The sequence below is a fragment of the Xenopus laevis genome, chromosome 6L (genome assembly GCF_017654675.1).
Source record: "Xenopus laevis strain J_2021 chromosome 6L, Xenopus_laevis_v10.1, whole genome shotgun sequence".
In the NCBI taxonomy this organism is placed as follows: Eukaryota; Metazoa; Chordata; class Amphibia; order Anura; family Pipidae; genus Xenopus; species Xenopus laevis.
Genome location: NC_054381.1, coordinates 143,122,057 through 143,141,188, shown reverse-complemented (window position 1 = coordinate 143,141,188; position 19,132 = coordinate 143,122,057). Strand labels below are relative to the sequence as shown.

The 19,132-nt window shown below is 38.8% G+C and overlaps 1 protein-coding gene across 2 annotated transcripts in view; it reads right to left on the bottom strand.

Annotated features, from left to right (window-relative positions):
• zfpm2.L (zinc finger protein, FOG family member 2 L homeolog) overlaps window positions 1-19,132 on the bottom strand; it is a 265,106-nt gene that overhangs the window by 184,254 nt on the left and 61,720 nt on the right. For both annotated transcript variants that reach the window (XM_018268205.2, XM_018268206.2), the window contains exon 3: window positions 10,688-10,789. In XM_018268205.2, coding sequence (XP_018123694.1) covers window positions 10,688-10,789 — 102 coding nt within the window. The remainder of the gene's footprint in view (window positions 1-10,687; window positions 10,790-19,132) is intronic.

The window sequence follows — 19,132 nt, the reverse complement described above, 5'->3', positions numbered from 1 at the left end:
GTGCAAGGAGATGCAATCTAAAGCTACAGAATCCTAGGAGTGAGCAGAAAACTTTAATATAATAACATACATTTTAGGGTCTTATCTCCTTTAAGCAAATAAGCAACATTCATTCTCTCACCAAGGAAACGGGATCTAAAGGCTGTAACATGAAATAAAGACCTTAGGACTGAGTTTTTTCACACCATTAGCTCTTATCTGAAGCAAAATGATGCGAGTTCTCCTATAAACACTGTACATGCAGAAGGGGAGGCACGTTTTACACTATCATTTGCCAATGAAGTTAGAGGGGCAGTTGGGAGATGTAGTTCTGGAACAGCTGGATAGCCGAAGGTTAAAGGAACCCATGAATGATGTTATTTATCTAACGTGACTATTATAACGCTCTCAAATCTGTTTCCCTCTGAAAATAACATATATCATGCTGGTAAGGTTCACAGATGGAAAGGTCAGCACAGAGCAGCTCTGCAAGGAAAGAAATGCTAAGAGCATGGCTGATGGAAAGGTTACAAGGGAGAAGCTACACCTGTGATCTCACTGACAGCAGAGAGGGTGGAAAATAAAGCAGAAAATAGAGCATCACAAAGGAAGAGAGGTGGCCGTACAGAACAAGTACACTGCAAGCCATATGGCTCTGGTACAGCTAGAACAACAGTATTGCCTGTATGTGCGAATGATGTCAATGTTGATTCCGGCCCTCAGTCAGCATGGCTTTTAGGTCATTTGGTTCAGTAGAGATAATGTAAAAAAGAAATTGCAAGGTTCACAAAAAGTCTAGTAACCTACTGCAAGCAATCAGATGTTGGCTTCTAAGTTGGTGACCGGTAGATACTTACATTATTTTCTACGGGATACTAGACCAGGTGCAACTTTAACATATGTGCCTTTATTTAAGTAGTAGCTGCCATCTGACTTAAAACATCTGAGGCACCAGGAATGCTCCCGTAGGGTGTAGCTTTACTAATGCGTTCATATAAGAGATGAGAAATTTGCTGCCATACAGAGGCTGTAATTACATGGACATGTAGTTTTGCCTAACTGCTGGTATTATTGTTTGGGTTTAAAGTCAAGAATCAAGGAAAAGTTGGGTAGCACAAAGATGGTCTACATGGGGTGATAAAAGCTTCAGTCTTGATGTCGCCAGACTCAGTTTATAGGGCCTGATATACTGTATATCTGTCTGCAAATGTAAGTAAGTTTGAAAATCCCCATAGATGAGGACTGTAGTGGTGCTCTGATGTGGTCCTCTCCTGATGGGTTTGGATAACCTGTAGAATGAGCTCATCATTGACTCAGAGGCCAAACGATTGGGTGATCCAGATTTGGCCAAGAGCATTGGTTGGCAAATTGCTTATTTGGTGGCCTTGCCAAATGACCAGATCTTTCTATACCATGGTTCAAGAAACAGAGATCAAAATGTTCCATGAATGTAAGAAACTCAGAAGATAGAGAATAGAGAAAAGAGATGGAGGACATTGCCTACCTCCTGTCTGTCCAATAAGACCCAATGCAAGGAACGAAAATGGACAAGTGGGTAAAGTGTCAAGCAAACTGAGTGTCTACGAGTGGGCAGGGCAGATCTGGATCATGGGATAAATTCTACCTATTTTCCATGTACCATGGAGTTAAGAGGTGGAAATTTGCAAAGCAGTACAAGGTGGGTATATTTCCAGTGCTTGCTTTAATTCTACTTCTTAAAGGCGACCTGTAACCTTAAGAAATGATTCCAAATCCTATTTTATGATGTTAGTCAAGCAATATAAACTTCACTTACACTATACAAATAATTTAAATTGTTTTGGAAATAAACAATCACGGCAAGCAGGCAGGCTCCATTTTGTGGACACTGTTATTTTTGTTTATGGGTTAGATTGGGGAACCTGATGCCCATGCCCTGGCTTGACCATTAGTTAGTGAGGAGGGAGGTGGAATATCTAGAAAGTGCAGAGTAGAAAGTGAAAGTAATTGCCTGCCCCGCCTCTAGGCCTAAAGCATAGGGGAGGGGCAGGCAATATGATTGACAGTTGATACTTTTAAACAAGTTTAACAGGTACAGATGTTTTAATTAAAATAAAAGAATTTGGGTGTTGTGTTTAATTTGAAAATGACTTTTATTATACAGCTTTTTATGTCTGGGTGACAGGTCCCCTTTAATTATTACCCTTAAAGGGGACCCGTCACCCAAAAAAATTATTCAAAATCCTATTTTATCACATTAGTCAAGCAAAATGAACTTTAATTACACTATATAAATTATTTGATCTTGTTTCCTTCAGTCTGGGAATTCAAAATGATAGCAAGCAGGCAGCAGCCATTTTGTGGACACTGTTTTTAAGGAAAGCCTTGTATCATCTCAGAATCTTGTTTGTGCACCAGAATGGGGGACCCAATGTCCATTCCCATGCCCTGGCTACACAATTAAATCGTAAAAAGAACAGGGGAATGTGTGGAGAGCAGTGACATCTAGAAAGTGCTGAATGGAAAGTGAAAGTAATTGTCTGCCCCGCCTCTATGCCCATGGCATAGAGGAGGGGCAGAAAATATTTGATTGACATCTGAGATTTTTAAATGAGCTTACAGCAGCTATGAATGCTTTAATAAAAAATAGAAATTGGATTTCATGTTTAATATGAAAAGGACTTTTATTATACAGATTTTTGTGTCTGGGTGACAGGTCCACTTTAAACTGGGTTAGTTTTAGGATATCGTAAAGAGAACACTTTCACAGGGAAAAAAATATTGTTAGTACATCCAACCCCAGATGGCCAACCTGCTCCCTCTAGCTGCTGTTGAACCACACCTCGGCCCCCACCTTCAATACAACGCTGGAGAAGCAGAGTCCCACGCTATCATTTATAATACACGTCTTTTGAAAATGCATGTCATTCGGAGCAAAAATAATTATGTGCAAAACGGTTTAAGCTCCTCAACCATTCAATCAATATTTGTAATTTAACACCTAATTAAAAAATGTATTTGTGTGTGTTTTTCCTGCAAATAATTATTAGCCATGGTTGGGCTTAGGCTCGTCTAATGAGTTTATAAATAATTTTAAACAACAGAGACACGCAGTTATCCTCATTAACAGATGAGCGTATTTTATATTCGCTGCTTATATACTAATTGATGTTTAACATAAAAACACCTAAAACGTGTTAAATGTATGTCATTAAGTTCACCGGCTCCAGTATTGTCTCCAAACAACAAAAAACAAGCAGAGAAACCGGAATCGTTTCCGCAGTTTTTATGTTTCCGCCAATCAGAGCAGAGCGTGGGATTACCGTTCTACTAATTTACTTTTATGGAAAAAAAAATTTAATTATTCTTAATTTTTCTGCTTTGGGAAAGCGAGGCTCTGTATAGGAGCGTGCCGAGAGAGGGGCCGTAATCAGCATTGAAATGAATGCTTCAATCTGGTCAGCCATATGGTGTGTAGTTCCGGGCATTGCAGGCCAGTGTGGATGTATGCCTGGGGGCAAAAGGGACCTCACTTAGAGGATGCAATGGATATTTAAATGCTTTATTCCACTCTTTGCTTTCTATTCACATCCCAATTACATTTTAATTGCAATTAACAAAAGCTAGAATATTTTCTTTATTCTCTATAGAGATAAATCCTTGGGCGTTATGCGATGAACAACTAATAGATTATTTTAATTGCAAGAAACAAATTACCTATATGTGGTACATGACACACCCATGTATATATATAATAATCCAAATTATAAAAAATGATTTCCTTTTTCTCTGTAATAATAAAACAGTAGCTTGTACTTAATACAAATTAAGATGTAATTAATCCTTATTGGAAGCCTGTTTAGTTTATTTAATGCTTACATGATTTTCTAGTAGACTTAAGGTATTATGATCCAAATTACAGAAAGATCCTTTATTTGGTTTGCGTTGCTATGTTCAGTGACTTGCATCCGGGGCACCTAATGGATTTTTTGTCGTATAGTGTATATATATATATATATATATATATATATATATATATATATATATATATATATATATATATATATATATAAATAATACACAAAAGCCATGAAAATCTTGTAAATTATATCCTTATAAACTGTGAGTTCTGATGTCATCAGTTATAAACGGTGAGTTCTGATGTCATTTCTGTCACATGACTCACTGAAATTTGTGTATGATAATAAATAAAGTACCCCCAGTTGCAAAATATGAGGATAGAAGTTACCTCGGAGTTCCATGACCTGTATAAAAACACTCGGCATTCGGCCTTGTACTTTTATATGGTCATGGAACTCCTCGATAACTTATAATATCCTTATTTTTTACAAGAGGGGGTATTTTATTCACTATAGAAATTTTCACCATTTCTGTAATTAAAAATGTAATATAAGCTTCATCTCATAGAAATAACCAAGTTAAACTTTATTGTCCTTCTCTCAGCAATCTGTCTGTCTACATGCAGCTTTGTGACGGAGTCGGTTATTTTGAATAAGTTATCAATATGAACACATACGTCATTTCCCCTAAGACACATAAGCACAAAGGTCTTTCTGCAGGGTAACAGTGGAGCAGTTATACCTTGTATGATAGAACTTAAGCAAATGACAGAAAGATATTTTGTACAATCAGTATCCCCCGTTGTAACAGAAAGAGATTAAATTATTTCTGCAGCAATAGCTTCCAGTTGCCTTGGACTAGTATGTCCCTGTGTTGCTACCTACCGGGAGCAGATGACCTGTAAGAGAAACCTGTACAACTTATACCTGGTATAAAATACAAATACTCAGCACTCAGTGTGACCAAGGACAACATCATGCATACCAAGGTACATCTATGGATATCCACATCCACTATCCTTTAGATTAAAGTAACACTATTCCCTTTTGAGAGCTCTGTATGGTTATTTCACACTTTGGTGGATATTTTCATATTTTTGTAGAACAGTCAAGAAATAGTAGAAAAGAAAATGATCTTAGCTCTATGCACTGTACTCTATGCACTCTATGTAGTCTATGCACTGTAAGTAGAAGGTATTGCCCATTCCCCATAATGTTCTATTCAACGACCCTCCGCCAATAATATCCTTGTGTTGTACTGTACAGTAACGCTGCATTCCATGCTGACGTGACCTGTGGATTGCTGTGACCTTCTGTAGGTCAGAGAAAGTGGAAATCATTACTCGTAATGTCCAGGCATCTTGGGTATAGTCATTCAATAAGTCACCAAAATCCATTCAACCTCTTCACCTTTTCAGCCTTCTTGGCTGTGCGACTGAGTCACCACACGTTTAGTTGAAGGGATGTCAAGAAAAATATATGCATTCAAATTGTAAAAATCGGCTTATAACCCTATTGGTAGTGAGCCACATCAATCCAGCCTGATATTGTCCAAAAGCAAAGCGAAAAAAAAATAAATTAGCACTGTGGATGATTACAGCAAAAAAGAAAATAAATTAACTGACAACATTTAGGGGTTTTAAAACCTCGAATGAACTCACAACTCGAATGGTTTCTGATTTAAGAAAAAACTCAAATGGAAAAACCCGAATCAGCAAGTTCGGGTTTAACAACCCAAAAACTGAAATAAATCACTTGATTTATTTGAGTTTTCAAGCGAAACTCTGAAAAAAAACGTAAACATCATGCAGACTATTAACATCTTCAAATGGTTTAAGGGACCTCTGCCATTGACTCAGGAATGTATTTGTAAGAAAAACGTGGGAAAACAATATTTTACTTCCTTGCATTGTGATGAAAAGTCACGTGATTTCCCTTCCTGCCTCTAATTAACACATGCAAATTAGGATTCGGATTTGGTTCAGCCAGGCACAAGGATACGGCCGAATCTGAATCCTCCTGAAAAAGGCCGAATCTTGGCCAGATCTCAAACCAAATACTGGATTCGGTGCATCCCTAGTAGAATGTCAATTCTAACTTTACAGCAGGATTGTTTTAATTGCCTGTGTGTTACTAGCAAGCATGCCCCTTCTTCCTTAGAGGAACTGTCATGGTCAGGCCAGGTCGGGGCAGGCACAGTACAAACGGAGTCAGGCAGGCAAGGGTCAAACCAGGAGATCAATCAGAAAGAATATGGAATAAGCGTAGTCGGTTACCAGGCAGGGGTAAGGATACAGAAGTCAGAATCGTCAAAAACCAGGCAGGGATCAAAACAGGTATCAGAATCAGGCTAGGAAATACTCAGAAGGCACCAGGAACTCACAATGAGGAAACCTATAACGGGGCCGTGAAAAATACATTCTGCCACTTTAAATACTTTTAAACATCACGCCAGCGCACATGCGCCAATAAATAGAGAGAATGCGCACCGCACACGCCCTAACTAACAGGCACATTGGAAGAGGAGCGGCATGGCTAGCATCCCCGCAGCACCACTAGACCACCAGGGTGAGTTATCACAGGAACATGAATTCAATTTAAGGTCACTAACATTAGCATTTCATCAACGCTTGAAAGTCACCCCAAATAAAAATAGTTTTTTTAATTGATAATTCTTTTTTAATGCAACTTTTTCTCCATGACCACAATAGGCCAATTCTGCTGCTAGAGGGGTTTACATTACATAGTACATCTCCCCTTTGCATTGTGACAAACGGCCGATTCCTCTGGCAATGAAAAAAATTGAAATAGCAAATTCCTTTAAGGTCTGAAAATTAATTTCCATCTGAGCTCCTGGTATGAAAAGGGTTTATTCCGTTAACCTGCTGTTCTCCTGATCCATAAAAAGTGGTCATGGTAATCCAGTGACTCCGGTTCAAAGAACTTCCCTCTTCCTCTGTTTTCTGCTCCCCCGACTGAGACCCGAAGCTTTATTCTATTAATCTGATATCCACTTCACAACAGAAGATTTATTTAGACTGCCTCTTGTTTTATAAAGGGCTCGGAAGTCTGTAGTAATTTCTGACACTTTGTTATAATTTTTTTTTCTATGACCACCCTCCCCAGCTTCATTTTCATATGGATACAAAGCGCAGTGATGAAATGATGGTTCATTATAGTGGTACAGAGCTCTTATCTTCATCCAGCAAGAGTCATTTCCTTCAAAAGATTGAAATGCAAATGTGAAAATTAATGATAACTGCATTATCTGATGGCAGAGATAATACTGATTCACTGTCAGGGTAACACGCAGTCCTTCTATGATTTCCTCTGCTCTTTTACAATATTCCTCTTACTGTCAGACTGGATCTTCCGTTAACTATGTTCCACTTTTTTTTTTTTTTGTTAATTTACATTAAATGGCATTTGTGGAGATGTTCTATCAGCCACTCTCGCTAATCAGAAAATAAAAATAGCAGGATGCCGGTAATTAATGGGAGTCATGAGCAAGACACAATGCCCAATGCTTTAGTTTGTGCTAGGATATAATACAAAAAAAAGATAGGGTTTCCAGAATTGTGGTTTTGTCCTGTGAACTCCTCATCTGTCGTTATTCCAGGTATGGAAGAGCAGAGCCCCTTCAGGTGGTATAATGGGTATATGGAGGTACTCTAAGTAGACTTATGGAAGCTCCAGGCAGAGAACTGGAGGCCTCTAGAAGGAATAATGTGATAGTGGATTCCCTCCAGATGAACTATAGCCTGAATCATCTGAAAGCAGAGACCTGTGCAAATATCAGGAATGCCCACACCTGACCAGGGCTCAGCAACACACATTTTTACTTGGTTAGATCTGACCAGCTTTAAGCGACACCAAAAACACAACCTTCCAGCTTCTCTGAAACACAAGACATGGAAATGGTGCCAACCAAGGGCTGATGGTGACATGCATGGGAGGTAGAAAAGCCAATGCTCTACCAGAACCAAACCAAGACCCACTGACCTCTGATATTTACCCTACTAGCAGTAGGTAGCCAGGGGCTGTTTGTACTGTTTCTAATCCCATTTTACATTCCAGGCCTGTAAGCTGTATGTACCAAATAGACATCATAGTGATGCCTCTAAACAGACCTAGAAATAAACCTTGGTTTGTTCTCTTTATGTAGAAAATCATCATCGTTCTCATGATCCCTTGATTCTTCAAAAATGGTTTGCCCACATCTAATAATACAGTGTTCAGCAACTTTTGAAAATTAATTAGGCCTGTTGGTGTGAAAGTAAGGAATAGAGAGCAGCTATTTCAGTTCCAAGGTAAAATTCTATCTTGTAAAGCTCATTATCTGTATGGTATGAATTCTGGCCAGAAGTGTTGTCTTGTCTGACTGCTAGCCAGGATACCAAGGGCATGATAGGACTAGGCAGCATGGACACAGATCTTACGGCTATGGGACTGTCTCTAAGCATGTGGCTCTGCCAGCTCAGGAAAAAAATACAAATGATTCCATTAAGGAAGCTGTGCAGTGCCCTAGGAAGCAAGGTAAATGTGCTGGCATTTGTATTTCATTTCTCATTTCCTGTAAGTGTCAACAGAATTGTGAGACCTGATAACAACTAAGTGAGAGATGTTCGGATACAGGCTAATAAACTGCAGGCTAACCTTTTATACAAACACAGATAGAGTACGATTAAAACATGAAATCCTCTTCCAAGGCGGAATATAATGTGGTAAAAAAAACTATATTCCCTATTTCTGAGCAGTGTTGATCTTTCATGGATTATTGTTAACACTGAACATGGTTTTTGTGCATTTTTACCACTGAATATGAGCTGTCATATGGTTCACCCCAGCAGACCATAGACTTCACTCAAGGATCTATTCTACTGCAGAGCTATTGTTTTCAATTCTGCTTTAGAAAATGTATATTCATGACTTGGGTCAAAGAGTAATAAAAAGTGAAAGTAGGGAAACCATAAAAAGGCTGATTTCTTAACGCATTTTTTATTCGTTAATAGAAAGACCTTTATCTGTAAAAATTAAACTTTCTAGATAATAGATCCCATGCTTGTGTAGTTTATCCTCAAACCAAAAAGAGAAGTCAACAACCATTAATCCACTGACTGAGAAAGACAAGTGATGATCAAGTAGAGGTTATGAAATAATGAAAATCCACTGGAAAGTAGATAAGTCCAATTCCTTTGTGGATTTATTCAGAGATTCATGGCACTACATGTTTCGAACCACAGGGGTCCTTCTTCTGGTGCAGAGGTTAGACTGAGCTGCATGATAGTAATGAAGGGGGAGAAAGGCTGCAACAGAGGTAGAATAAAGGCAATGACACAAATATTACCTGATAGCTCACAAAATTAACATTTAACCAGGTTGGTGAGCTTGGTCAGTTTTTTGTTGGATGGCCTCAACTCACATAAAAGCTGATTGCTCACAAAAGAAAATCTGGTTGGTTGATGACCCCTATCAGTGCATGCACTTGGCTAGGTAGCTGGTCAAGCAGTAGTAGTCTAGCCAATATGCAATAAGGGTAGGGATCACAACTCTCATTGTCAAAACCTCAGGTCAGATGAATGTTGACCATTCAAGATGGCCCTGGGGTCAACAATCTTATTTAAAGGGTGTCCCTGTATCTGCCACTTATAGCAACTGCAAACTCTGACTCTGCAGGTAAGCACTACAATGAGGTAGATGATAGTCTCTGGGAAAGGTTTATTCCTAGGAATATATCAAGTACTATAGGGCAAGATGGTTACACTACAACTTGAAATCAGCATTGACCAACCTGATGCCCCTAAAATTGGTTGTTGGTCAGAAATAGAAGTTAAAGAACTGAAAAGCTACAGGAAGAAATATAGAGCAAAGGTAGCCAAAAAGAAGGACAGAAAGAAAATATGGAGCTGCCAAAGTTAAAAACATTTCATTTCCAGCATTATCTAATAAAATTAAGAGAGCAAATATGGTGAGCACAGCTTTGTATCGCCCACTGTGCTAAAGTGCCAACGTTAATTATCATTCAAATAACTGTTATTGTGAAACCCAGAGCAGTTATATAGATCATAATCAAGACATTTCCGATAAATAACACTGTAATGAGGTTTGCACATAAGCTGCTTTGTATTTAGGTGCACTCTGGTGTTGGCTGATTGACACTTTTACTAAATAATTTGGGGTTGATAATTCTATCTATTCTGAGCCCCGCCATAAAAAAAGGTGACCTTATATGTCTATTTGACACTGGTTACAAATGTGCCATTCCCTAAGATTATTCTTTGAGAAATTAATTTAAATATGTGTTTATATTTTTCTTCCCCTTTACAAAATGAACAGCAGCCAAAAGGAGAAGGTGGGCAGCATGGCCCTTCTACTTGCAGATCAGCTGTTGACCTACCACCCATACTGATAGGAGGCATCACTAGAACATATCTTCAATCCTGTCATCCAATGAGAGTTGTAGTCAACTGGGTAGTTTTTAACCATATGGCTAAATTGATGGCGAGCTTTAGGCTGATGGCCGAGGTCAATGGTCTCCTGAGAGATACTAGCCTGACGATGAAACAATGTGTTTACCATCCAAGTGTCTCCCAACATGACCATTCATGGAAGGCTTAACAACCTTAAAAACAGAAACATAACCCTACAATACAAAATCGAATTAAGTTGTAGAGAAAAACGTCATCAAGTCAATCAGGTTTATAATTATTTATATAGGAGCATCATCTCTTGCCGGTGCTTTGCTTAGTACATAGTGGGCTGAAAAGTGCAAGATATTTGTTTATGTTATTCTGTAGCTAAGAGTATGCGTGGATTTGGACCTATACATTTATGTATTAGAATACTCTTAATTCTTCATAATTGCTCACCTGGTCCATCCCAGTCTTCTGATTCTGTTCGGGTCTGACTCTTTTTTTCGTTTTGCACTTCCCCGTCTGACTCATTTGTGCCATGGCTACCTTCTTCATCCCCTAGAAGAAAACAGTTTATATTAAAGGGTCATACTAACCAACAGGCAGAAGCAGCTACTGTTACACTAGTTATCAGACTTCAAGCCCCACTGCAGGCTCAACCTTTGGCCTGGGCCCTTCTTAGTTCCCAACAAGGTTACAGATATAGGTAAACACCGTCATATCAGTTAGAAGAATATCTAGGACAACAAATATGCTTTCACCTAGGAGATTAATGGGGGAATGTAATATGTTTAGTTCACAAAGACCATTTTGAATGTTAGTGACTATTTTTTAATTCTTTTTTGACCGATTACAGACCTCAATGACTTCCTCTCAAAGTTCCTCTGCAACGAAACATTTAACAAAATTCCAGAGCAGGTGTTAATTCCACATATATATGGAACAGAATCCAGCACTCTTTGTTTTAAAGTTTAAACAAACGTGATTTATTCAACGTTTTGGCTCATCCTCAGAGCCTTCATCAGGAATATTTATCTAGTGAAATACAGTGAACATTAAAGCATAAAATGGCTTCAAAACCACAATATGACATCATAATCCAACTACCTTCAGTGTATGGTTTTAGAGAATGATACATATATTTGACACACAAAATCAGTTTTTTCTTTGCAGTAAATAGAATGAAAATTCAGAATTCCATATATATTTGTATTTATTATGTCACATTTAGTTGCCCACATGAAGCAAATTATTTTACAGGATTAAGCCTCTTCCCCCAATCCTGCAGCCACCAACCCTTTCTTATTAAACCATTAGCGAATATACAAAAAAAAGATCGCTATTATTTTACAGCTGTTAGTTCCTATTTTTGAACAATGAAGGCATAACAGTAGGAAACATTAAAAAGGCATTTTTTTCCCCTGCAGATTTGTGATACTTATTCAGAACTCTCTGCAGGTGCTTTTTCAAGTGTGTCGATAGCATCTCTCCCAGATTCCCATAAAGCACCAGAATGAGCGCAGCAGCAGTGGCATTTCTTATCTGCTCTTCTATATTATACCTGGATTATTATACAAGCATATAGATTACATATATGTTTATATATTTATATAGAAAGTGGTTGCAGCTGTGTTCTTGCACGGATGCAGAATAGTACAGTATATTGAGGTCTTTTTTTTAAACTGGATTATGATTTATGTTTTTATAGACATGTTTTTAACAGATGCTGTAAACGGGAAGACAATGGGGTCATAGGCTGGGCATCCTGAATTCCAACTTTCATTCAGATTGGGGCCGCAATTGGAAAGTCAATTGGGTCATAGGCTGGACATCCTAAATTTTACCTCAGATTTCAGCCCCAAATAGGAAGTGAACGGGGGGTCATAGACTGTATATCTTGCGTTTCAACTTTCCTTCGGATTTCAGCCCCAAATGGAAAGTCAATGGAGTCACAGACTGGACACCTTGAGTTTCATCTTTCACTCAGATTTCTGCCCCAAATGGGAAGTCAATGGGGTCACGGACTGGACACCTTGAGTTTCAACTTTCCCTCAGATTTTGGCCCCAGAAGGAAAGTCAATGGGGTCATAGACCGGACATCTTGAGCTTCAACTTTCTCTCCGATTTCTGCCCCAAATGGGAAGTCAATGGGGTCATAGACTGGACTTCCAGACTTCCAACTTTCCATCAGATTGGGGCACCAAGACAGCAATGCTGTGGTACATTCAATACAGAGAAATATCTTCACAGCAGACTATGCTGCAAATTTAATGTATATCAACCTATGGTACCTCAATTGCTGTCAACTCAGAATTTTCTGGAATCAAGCAATATCTAACCTTCCTCACCAGGTCAACCACAGTAACAGCCCTGTCACTCGATATTAAACATATTCACCTGAACCCTTTGCTTACTCCTCCATTAAAAAGCATATAAGTTACACCAAGGATCCTCAGAAGCTACCACAGCAGGGATCTGCATCAGGAGAACATAGCTGGCCAGATAAGGGTCATTGTTGGATAGTTCAAAGCATAGTTGGGGCATTGGGTGGAACAAAATGCACCAGGATCCTTTTGGGTCCAGATATACATCTCTTTTATTGCAGTCAGGAAATTGTCTCACTGCAGAGTTGTTCTGCGTGGTTCTTGGGATGGGTCACATCTGGTCCCAGTGGAAGCCAAAACCAGACTGTATTCAGTGTCCATGCTCCAACAAAGATGGCAGCTGTCAACCATGCAGTTAGAGAGCTGGCACACAAGGAGGCAGGGGTGTTTCTGTACAAGGCTATGATGCAGATGAAGAAGAAAATGTGATGCGTAATACAAAAAGTGGAATCATGGCACTTGTGCTGTACATAAGTAATTGCTCTATAAAAATGTAGAATTTATGAACGTTCAAGCGATAGGTGATTTCTTGCACCATAAGCAGAGTAAACCCCATAATGATTGTGATTCAAACCAGTATTAGATGTTTTGTCCACAGGTTTTAACTCTCAGGCTCCAGAAAACCACAGGTGCCATTATTACCCTTAGTCAAGCAATCGCCAATAACCTTTTATGCTTATGGAAAAGTTAACAAGACAGACGACTCATTTAATCATAATACAAATGTATGAAGGCATTTCCTGAGCGGAAGACTTGCTACTTTTATAACCCAGCTTAATACCCATGTGAGGATGTCAAATGTGATTTTCAGGTACTTCTTACATTTACTTTCACAGAGACATTTATTAAAGATAAGGTCATAAAATAGAAAAAAAAAAAAAAAACAGCCCGGCAAGCTTATAGGCTTATATCTTATCACTTGGCACCATCAATGTGAACCTGTTCCCAGCAATAACATCTTAAGCAGAAATGGTTCTGCTGCTGTTCAGAGACATTAAAACCCTATGTACGTCTCCAAAGCATTTTAATTCTTACATTAAATTACAGAGATTTTCTGCTGAATACTTTAATAAGACGTGGAGAAGTGCTTGCGTTAATAAAAAAAAAAAACTATGACGAAACTCCTCTCTCGTCCCTTGTCGAAGAAATGTACCAACATGGGAAAATATTAACAGTTTTCGCGTTGATTTGAACTTTGAATATTCAAAATCTGAAATCTTTGCTAATTCCTTAAATGGTATCAGTCATCTTTTGTACAGGTGTGGGAAAACCGTATTATGGAAAGGCCATCTCCCATAGACTCTATTTTATCCAAATAATCAAAAAAATTTAAAATGATTTCCTTATTTCTTTGCAATAACAAATCAGTACCTTATACTTGATCCAAACTAAGATATAAACAATCCTTATTGGAAGCACTACCAGCCTATTGGGTTTAATTAATATTTACATCATTTTTAGTAGACTCATAGATCCAAACTACAGAAAGCTCAATTATCTGGAAAACCCCATTTACTGAGCATTCTGGATAACAGGTCCTATATATGCATTTGCCCTACCTAATACACAAGAATGGCCTTTCCAGAGCCCAAATAAAAATGATCAAACTCTCTAGAAATGGGGGTTCATTTTTAACTAGGGATGCACCGAATCAACTATTTTGGATTCGGCCGAATCCCAGAATCCTTCGTGGAAGATTCAGCCGAATACCGAATACCGCATATGCAAATTAAGCGTGGGAAAGGAAAAAGTGGAGAAAGTGGAAAGAAATTTGTTTACTTCCTTGTTTTGCGATGAAAAGTCACATGAAATCCCGCCCTGCCCAAAATTAACCAATTGAACAGTTGCTTAGAACCAACCCCATTAAGGTGGGTACATTGATGAGATCAACTCGTTTGATCGTGAGATCCACTCGTTTGGTAACCTCACTAAACAAGAGGATGTTTACATGAATGGCCAGCTATACTCTGCAATAGGGATGGGCGAATTTTTTCACCTTGTTTCGCCGCAAAAATGACGCCCATAGACCTGTATGGCGTTGTGCGTCAAAAAAAAAAAAAAGGACGCGCATCAAAAAATTCAAAAAAGAATTTTTTGACGCCCATAGACTTTAATGGGTGTCGGCAACATTTCGCCAGCGGCAAATTTTTGGCGAAACGAAATGGGTCAAATTCACCCATCCCTACTCTGGAAAGCTCAAGTTCAGATTTCTTAAATTCTCAAAGACTTTGGGAATTTCGCACAACTCTCAAAAACTGAACAAATTCGACATACCTGAGAATGTAAAAAAAAAAAGTCAAGGACTCCTCCATCACATTTCTCACTTGCCAAATTCATTGAGAGGAATTTTCATATTTTGATTTCTATTCTTAAGGGCAGAGACACACGTGGAGAGTCAGGGAGATTAGTCGCTCGATGACAAATCGCCTCTTCTTTGGGCGACTAATCTCTCTGAACTGCCTTCCCGCCGGCTAGAATCTAAATCGCTGGCTAGATGGAACGCTTTGGGCAACTTCGGAAAACAAAGTGTTCCGAGTGCCATCCCGCTGGTGATTTCGATTCTAACCGGCGGGAAGGCAGTTTGGAGAGATTCGGTTTGGAGAGATTTTTTTTTACATTCTCAGGTATGTCGTGTTTGTTACAAGAATTTGTTCAAGTGAGAAAATAGTTTTTGAGAGTTGTGCAAAATTCCCAAAGTCTTTGAGAATTTGAGAACGCTGGACTTGAGCTTTCCAGAGTAAAGCTGGTCATTCATTTAAAGATCCTCTCGTTTAGTGAGAAGTGGATCTTACCCCAATGTACCCACCTTAATGGGGTGGTTCTAAGCAACTGTTCAATTGGTCTTCATTATTTATGTTGTATTGTTCTTGAAATATTTGCCTTCTGATTCTTTCCAGCTTTGAAACAAATGCTTAAATACAAATTTATCATTATTGCAAATCTCCATGTGTGTCTCTGCCCGTAATGTAATGTTAATGCAACAAATTTCCATTAGCGATTCCTAATTGTCAGTGGTACTCATATTTTAACAGGCCAATTAGGTTCGGGGTTTGATCCAGCGGACTCATTTGTTCCGGATTCATTTAAAAATGAAATGTTCTTGTCCTCATCATCTATACTAAATAAATACTCGTATTTGTATAAATTGTAACCATTACACTCTCAGACATTTTGGTTCAACTGATGTTTAATTTATTGTGCATACTATTTGCCTCAACGTTGTATACATTCTTTCAAATCTCTTGTAGGATTATTTTCGTTTTGTGTTTACTTCTCTTTTACAATATCACATTTTCCCTCTAGACTGTAAGGGGAGCGGCAGAAACAAGATCCTTTTTGCTTTTCCTTATTACCTAGCCTGGCCTTAGGAGAAAAATAGGCACTTGACAGAAAATGTCAAAACATTAATAATTTAGCAAGGGAAGTGTAAGAATCACCACTAGAGAGAACAAAAGTCTTTTTTAATCACATATATTTGTGGCATCAGTCTGGGTTCTGCTGGATCACAGGGGGGGGAGAGAATGCAGACGATGAATTATATTTATATTCCCCAGACAGAATAAGACTCTGCCTGGCCTACTTGCATTCAATATGAAGTTCATGCAAATTTTTGTAGGTTAGGATACAATATTTGGCAGCGGGAACTGAACTGAAATAATTGTAACTGTGTTAAGTTGTTTTATATCAGAGAGGGCTGGTGTATGCTAGAGTCCTGCGTGGGTCCATTTTTTGGAACCCATACCCGACCCGTACCCACAACCTGGACCCGCATTCTTACCCGCGTATGGCGGGAAATGATAAAGTTGAATGGAAAATTCGCCTGGCGATAGAGTGCGAATGTGCGCTAGCGTCTGTCTCTTTTGCTAGCAAAGTTACGCCTACGAAGTTACGAAGTGCCTAAAAACGCTAACGAATCGTCGCCAGTGTTAGACACTTCGCCCTCAAGATGGCAATCGGACTAGTCCCTGGATCAACTTGTACTATGAGCTATCTTCCTTAACCCTGTATTCCCTCACTTGCTAAAAAACCACCAAAACCCTTCTTAAAGGTCTAAGACAAATAATTTGCCTTATTTCAAGTATATTTTAGCATAAAACAGGGCACAATAAATAACCTTGGGCAGAGTCAATGTTTTGTTGTTGAATACTGTATTAACACTTTACATTAGAGTCCTGCAGTGGGTCGGGTTACCCGCAAAAACTACCCGAAAATATACAGGTAATGCTTAAATGTATATCATTTACCTAAAAATATAGTATGTGAATGCGAGAGCATATAATTGGGAACAAAGGAAGCCAGGCTGTGAGAGATAATGCCTAGCCTGCGGAAGGGGTCTGATGCCAAACAAATACGGGGGGGAAGTTCAATCAGCTCTATCAGTGATCTATCAGTGTCTTCATTCTGGCAAAATCCAGACAAAACACGGAGTCAAAGAGTCAGGTCAATAAGCTTATAGGCGATTTGCACAAACACTTCCCGCAGCAAGGTAAAATACAAAGTCATATTGGCTTTTTCTTCTTTGTCGTTCTCTTTCATTATTGTAATGCCCCCTAAGAACAGGACCAGCCCCTACTCTCAGGCTCCTTGTTTGGTGATATTTCAGTTTTTATTATACATATAAGGAAAACACATATCCAAAGACCTGAAGTTATTTGTAAAAGTAGTCGAAAGTATAGTAAGTTGGGTTGAATAAAAAGACACACACATCCATCAAGTCCAACCTTTTCTGTCTGTATAAATCCTGCCTAACTGCAAGTTGATCCAGCAATAAATGTCTGTCTGTTTATATTCTCTGCACTGCTGCTCCTGACTCCTGAAACAGTCTTGCAGAAGTCAGCTGATTGAAGGGGACCTGTCACCCTAAAAAAATAAGTTAGTTGAGCAAAATAATCTTTACTTACACTATATTTATTATTTAAATTGTGTTTCTTTTAGTCTTGGAATTACACAATCACAGCATGAAGGCGGGCACCATTTTGTGGACATTGTTATTAAGACAAATTGTGTATCACCCCAAAAAAAAAAAAGTGAAAGTAATTGACTGCCCCACCTCTATGCCTCAGGAAAATAATATTTGATTGACAGCTCAGATATTTAAACACCTTTATAACAGGTATGGATGTTTTAACGAAAAAAAATGATTTGTGTTCCATGTTTCATTTGAAAGGACCCTTTTTATGTGTAGGTGACACGTCATCTACACAGACATCTGCTAAAATGTTCAATGGAACAGAAAGGGATAAACAAATACTGCTCTCAATAGCAAGTACATTTACAATAATATTAAATTCACAAAATATTTGGAAAGTTTCTAATTTTATTTCTTTATGCAAAAACACATTTGGGGGGTGGGGGACACCTTAAAAGTGTGCTGAGAGTGTTTTATATATTCTAAAAATGTATTCCTAACAGAAGAGGAAACTGATCAAAGAACCAAACGTTTCTGTAGTTACATATATATATATATATATTCTACTTATAAATTCTGTTGAGTGCAGAACATCACAACAGACTGAAAATGCTATTCGTTCTGACTTGAGCACTGCTGAGCCATTGACAAGGGGAAATTTGAAGCTACCGAAGCATCCTGACCAGTTAACCAAAAGGACAGGGAACACACGTAGGGTTGCCACCCTTTCCTGTGCAGAAAGATGGATGGGGGGCGGGAGGTGATGTCATGGAGGCGTGGTTTGATGTTGTGGGTAGGGTGATTGGTCGATTGCTGTGTGAACCTAGGGATGTCCTAAATTAGAAAATTGGGTAGGCAATTTTGAAAAACAGGATGTCTGGGTCAAAATCAGACGCCATCCCCATGCACACTTCACTCACACACTGAACACTTGAAATTTCGCCAGCAAACTTTGAATTCGGCCAAACCCCGAATCCTTCGCAAAAGATTCAGCCGAATACTGAACGGATTCCGAACCCTAATTTGCATATGCTAATTAGGGGCGAGAAAACATTTTTTACTTCCTTGTTTTGTGACAAAAAGTCATGCGATTTCCCTCCCTGCCCATAATTTGCATATGCAAATTAGGATTCGGTTCAGCTGGGCAGAAGGATTCGGCCGTATCTGAATCCTGCTGAAAAAGGCCGAATCCTGGCCGAATCCCGAACTGAATCCTGGATTTGGTGCATCCCTACAGCAAACAAAAGAAAAGTTGCCAGAAAAACTGAAAAAAGCACTGAATTGAGGGGAAAAAACATGGTGCCTGAAGTAACGCTTTGGTCACTGCACTTGAAGACATACGTGTGCCCTATGGTTTTGTTTGATCTGTATTACTGTATTTTGTGCAATATGTAGGGAGTAAGATGCCAGTATGTCAATGTAAGCCGGAGGATGATTTGGGGCACTCTAAATCCACCACTTAGGTCTTTTTAATGGTCCTAACTCTCAAAGGAGAATACAGCATCTAGTTCCCACCAGAGAAATTAGGAGACCTTTTTCAAGTCAATGTAGTTAATGTGTTCAGCTGTAAGATCTCATACTCATAGCCCGCCCTTAACCAAACGCCTC